General features: G+C 38.1%; 1 protein-coding gene across 3 annotated transcripts in view; it reads left to right on the top strand.

Annotated features, from left to right (window-relative positions):
- The first annotated feature begins 2,148 nt into the window (after nt 1-2,148).
- mybbp1a (MYB binding protein (P160) 1a) overlaps nt 2,149-6,000 on the top strand; it is a 57,080-nt gene continuing 53,228 nt past the window's right edge. For 2 of the 3 annotated variants that reach the window (XR_012405747.1, XR_012405748.1), the window contains exon 1: nt 2,150-2,371. Coding sequence is in view for 1 of the 3 variants with exons in the window: in NM_001002042.2 (NP_001002042.2) it covers nt 2,177-2,371 (195 nt within the window). In the remaining 2 variants the exon portion in view is untranslated. 3 annotated transcript variants of the gene reach the window in all.

The following is a 6,000-nucleotide window of genomic DNA, read 5'->3' as shown; positions in this document are numbered from 1 at the left end:
AATTCCGCTCTGGAGCAGCCAACTCTTACTTATTCTGATTATGTACCGCTATATACATACATTTACTTCCCAGGATGTACGTTTTTTGCAGTTTGTTTGCGCGAATCCACCAGAGGTCGCTGTGTATGCATTTTCAGATCTCAAATTTCTCTCCGGATTGCCATTTGTGTCTGCTGTTCTTGCATTAATCCACCAGAGGCTGCTGTCGACTGACTGACTGATCGACTGACCCACCCTCCTCCTTCCTTAAACCCAACCAATAGTGTTTTCACAAGTACTGATTGACCCGCCCACCTCCTTCTCTGAAGACAACCGACAGTTTTAAATAGCAATGTAGAAAAAGAAAAGCCCTCATCTGATTTTTACCACATTTTCAGATTTTACCACATTCTCACTCTGTTATTTATTTGTTTATCTGTCATTTTTTTGGCTTTTGTTTTTGTCTTACCTGCCTTCTTGAACCATTCTTTACCATATTAGAACCCCTTCATCGTGGTCAACTCCTCTCTGCATCTCAAGTCCGCTTACGTACATGTTGAGTTACTGAACAAACTGGTAACTGGTAAGTGGTCAGCTGGTAAGCGAGAAAAGGAACACCATCATACCGCCCTGTAGAGTTCATTTTAAAGACAAAATGCAGCCATACATACCTCTGGCTACATAATTTGTGATCTCCAGAAATGTATATTGGGGGACGTGTTCGGGATGAGTTAATGTTGGGAACAGCAGATCTTCTCTGATGATGTCAGTTTGACGGACTGGGTGTAATATGCTTAGCCACGCCCCTCCAAACATTACTTTGCTAAAAGTGAAACATGAGAAGACGAGCACAAGCATAAACCCCACCCCTTTCTTAAAATTCCGTTTAAGGTGGAAATTCGTTGTCATACTGAAATAAAAGTCTGCAGGAATTTCTGGTCCACACAGACTTTGATTTATAAATGTGAAGAACATAAATGTGTTAACCTGTTTCATTTGATAGTTTTCACCTATAGATTCCCTTATTAAAATGTCTTGTGGAATTCCACTTGATACAACATCAAAAGTAGACTTCATACAAACTAGTGTGGTACTTGTGTAGTATTGTGTTTTTTTTTTTTTGTGGGGGGGGGGGGGGGGGGGGGGGGTAATATTCCTGTAATATCCCATATGAAAATACTAAAGTAATTTAGTAAACACTACAGTGTTTTTGAACCACAAAAACTTGAATTAATCTATTGATAATTATAGTAATATAAATAAGTTACCCATACTATTACTATTGAGTTTTCTTCAACTATAATGTATATTCTACTGGAATGCACACTGTTTGATTTTGTAAAAAACAGCTTATCAGTTCATTATAGTTAATATGCTACAGCATTAATTAGCAGTGTTTAACTACAGTAAACACTATAAATATAGTAAAATAGCAGTCATAATCAGGGTGTTAATATTTTTTAATGAATCACCGTCAGGGGCACGCTATAAGGTGTTTGAAAATAAATAAACAAATAAATAAACAAACAAATAAATAAATAGTATTTAAATACAAAATGTATGTGTTTCATATTTAAATGTATAGTTTTATTATAATAATTTATTCAACAACAATTTATGTATTTATACAATTTATATTATAACAATTTATTTAATGCATAACATATATTTAACATAAATACGAATAATTCTTTATTAACTTTTGGTGCATTTTAATTCATAGTATTATTGGATTTATTGTTTTCACAAATCACTTTACAAACTGACAACACATTATTATTTATTCATTCACTTGTCGGCTTAGTCCCTTTATTAGTCCGGGGTCACCACAGCGGAATAAACCGCCAACTTATCCAGCACATGTTTTATGCAGCGGATGCCCGTCCACCCGCAACCCATCTCTGGGAAACATCCATACACACTCATTCACACTCATACACTACGGATAATTTAGCCTACTCAGTTCACCTGTACCACATGTCTTTGGACTGTGGGGGAAACAGGAGCAACCGAAGGAAACCCACACGAACACAGTGGGAACATGTAAACTCCACACAGAAAAGCTAACTGACCCAGCCGAGGCTGATTCAGTGAATGGTCGGGACTTTTATTTTGAATTCAATGCACGGAAGTAAACCCGGAAAAAGACGTCTCCGCGACCTCCCCACGTGTGCTCCTCTCGCATGCTTCATCTCTGATGGTTGCAGTAATGCAGACAGACATGGGAGAGACCGAAAACTCCGCTGTCCGACCCAAAGTCACCGATGCCAAAGGCATCCTGAAGCAAAACAGACAGTTCCTGGATTACTTCTGGGACATCGCGAAACCCGACAGACAAATCCGACTCAAAGCCATAGAAGACCTGATTAATTACCTCAAGAACAGCGAGCAGGTATGAACTGGCACTTCTGAACATTTAAACTGTGTCTGAAAAGTCTTTTCTGTTTATTACTCTTCATTACTTACTCGGAGATCTGCATATTACTGCAGTTAATGCTGTAATTTCAATCAAAGCAGTAAGCTCAGTTCCTAATGTAAACACGTGGGTTCTGGGCTGTTGAGGGCAGTTGTGGAAACGTGTCTATCCACATGATGATTTGTTAAAGGATAAAAAAAAAATTATTATTATATGGTAGGTTTAGTATAATTAACTATAAGTAAATATAAAAAACAATGAATATAGTAACTATTAAATTGAGGTAATAGTTGCTCTATATACGCACATTTCTAAACAGTGACAACTTGTGGCATGTTCTCTATATTGTTTACCATCCTACTTTAAATCTTTGGTCTGAAATGGCATGTGGGCATGACTTCAAAACATTAGCACTACATAATTGACTGTAAACACTGTTGTTCTTTGATAATCATTGGCTGCTAATAGGATTTCACTGTGTATAATTTGCACAAAATACTTTTCTGAACTTATTTTATCATGGAGAAAGACCGAATGTGCGATTACAGAACCAACTTTACCTCAATATCAAATGAAACATCTTATTTTAATGCACAGTGTCAGTGATGTGTGACTATAGTTGGCTAAACAGTAGCTGTTCATTTTTCTTAAACAAAGTAACAACTGGTTGTTTACCTCGGTACCTTGAGTAATTGGCCTGAAATCGCATGTAACAACAAAACAAATAGAGCTGAAGTTGGTTTTATATTCGCACATTCGTTTATTTAGAAGTCTCTATACTGTTTACCATCTTACTTTGAATATTCGATTAAAATTAGCATGCCAGTATGACTTGAAATCAACATTAACACTGTTTATTTGACCGTGAGCAATGTTGTACTTTGATAGTCATTTGCTGCTAATATAATTTCGCTATTTAGATTTTGCAAATAATACTTTTATGAAATTATATTATTAAGGGGAAAGTCTGAATCTGCGAATATAAAACCAACTTTACCTCTATCAAAACAACATTAGCTCTATTTAATTGACTGTGAGCAAACTTGTACTTTGATAGTCTTTGGCTGCTAATACAATTTCCCTGTTTAGAATTCACACATAAAGATGGTGTTTGTAAGTTTTTGACTCTTCTAAAGTATAAAAATACCATAATATGTTTGCAGATATTTAAGAAACATGCTAAGTGAACATACTTGTTTATCTGAAAAAGAATCCTGAAGTCAGATATTCTGCTTTGAAAATGTGTGTTACGTGCCAGAACGTCTGTCTTTGTTTTGGTTCTTTTAACTTGCCCGATGCCAGTTTAGCCTATTATACTTCAGCACCCCGGGTTGCCTTGGTGGAAAACAGCGTATTTCATTCATTCATTCAGGAAGGCCCTCAAAGTGTGAATCCATGATCGAAGTACAGCCTCTATTGGACAGTAGCAGACTCCGAAATGAGATACAGAGTTCCACATGAGGTTATTAAATAACAAAGGATAGAAACATTATGAATGTAAACATTAGGTAAGCAGGTTACATTGTAACCCTGTGTCTTAACAACTAGGGTTGTGCCGATAAACAATACCATTGTCCATCGCCGATGGCCAACAAACTTTACGATGCTAAGCCAGCATCGCGATCCATCACCCCGCCCCACATTTATATTGATATATAACCTATAATTTGCTTGTCATCTTAATAGCAATAACATTCTTTTCATGAGCTGTGTTAAATTGTACATATAGCTGCCGCTTGCACGGCTGACAGCATCATGAGGATTAAATGAAGGATAATACAGTACCTCTTGCACTTAAAATGTGTAGATTCAGTGGCAAACGCTGTTACCTGCAAACCCCGTCCCACAGACTTTACAGTGAATGGCTTTAGTCATTTTCATAGCGGACTTGAAGCCACTGGAAGTCTTTTATCCACTCTTGGAAAAGTGTAAATAGTGGATTAACATTTAGCACATGATCACTAATAAGATGTGCCATTATTAGTAACTGTAGGTGGTTTTGAAGACAAAATCTGTCAGTGTTATTTTCATTCTCTCATCTTCAGCGCTTTACATTTTCGCGGTTGTAGCTCCTGTCATCTAAAGGCAGAAGGCATTAGCCCCTTTCACACAGTGATACCGGTAAATATCTGGAAAATGTCTGGAACGACTTTACCGGTAAATTCAAAAAAGCGCTGTTCACACAGGCGAGGACGTTACGGAAATTTTCCGGAAAAGAGCATTCACACATCCATTCCAAAATACCGGTAAATTCTGACATCATTTACCACAAATGAGCTTTAAACGGCTGCGCTTGTATTTGTAAACATTTGACTAAATTACGAACTCTGTGGATGATCAATATTGTGAACAACTTTCACTGGATCACTTTCGCATGTCGAGATGTTCATAATATGTGCGTGTGCAGGTGCTCACAGGCTATTTCACAGGCACACGCAAAGCTTGAACGTAAACAAACAACGGCTTATCATAAGCATCTCATCGATGATTATTTACACGGTTGGCATTAAGAAGAACATATAAACGTGATCTGACTAACTTCTAGCAGCTAAATGCGTCTGGAAAAATATTCAAAGGCTTTTATTCTCATAAACCGCGCGGACGTAAACGCGCCTGACTGTTGTGATTGGCTAAAGCAGACGTCTCACGTCAGCACGTTCTAGACGTGCATGCGCTTATTACGGCAATCTTCCTTCTGCGTTCACACAGCGCAGCATTCCGGCAAGTTACCGGTAATGTTACAACTTCTCTTTCCGGAAAATAGCCAGAACGAATTTACCGGTATTTTCAAAAAGGACCTGTTCACACATACAACCTTTCCGGAAAATTGCCGGCAATTTTCCGGAAAGGTCTGTATGTGTGAAAGGGGCTATTGACTGAGTGATTGAAAGCTGATATCAACCAATTATTCGCATTCAGTTAGAGCAGTGGGCCAATAAGTAGAGCACAAAGGCGGGGCAAGCATTGCAGGCTTTTTACTTAAGCAAGTTCACATAACAACTGTTGATCTGTTCCTGAGTGCTGGGTTTAGCATTTTTATGTGCAAAGATGCATTGTGCATAAATGTCTCCTAAATCCGCGTACACGGTAAAGATTTTGCTGTGAAAACAGTGAAAATGTATACACTACAGTGAACTCCAACCGAACTCTCATCTCCTCCAACAGCTTTGGGAAAAGCCATTAGAACGACACAGATCACTGCCTGTTTATGCCAGAGTCTCGTGGAAAAAAAGTGATTGACAGGTGGTCATTTGTTTATAACTTTATTTGTTTATGGTTTGGTTATGGGTAAAGCAAAGACCATGTGGGTCAGGTAGTGAAAACGGTAGGCTACAATGAATCAATTCGTTATGAATTAATTGATATTTAACAACAACCCCACTCCCCGCCTACGACCACGATGGCATCATCCATCGCAAAGATTCACAGACATCATACGATGCCAAATTGGTCAACATCGCCCAACCCTACTAACAACATGCTACGTCAGTGCTCCTCAACCACTGGGCTGCGGACTGGTATCAGTCCGTGGATCAATTGGTACCGGGCCACACAAGAAATCATTAGTTATTTTCGTTTAATTTATTATCTGAGTCTGAACAATC

Source organism: Danio rerio, chromosome 5 (genome assembly GCF_049306965.1).
Source record: "Danio rerio strain Tuebingen ecotype United States chromosome 5, GRCz12tu, whole genome shotgun sequence".
In the NCBI taxonomy this organism is placed as follows: Eukaryota; Metazoa; Chordata; class Actinopteri; order Cypriniformes; family Danionidae; genus Danio; species Danio rerio.
This window is presented reverse-complemented; position numbering and strand designations above follow the sequence as displayed.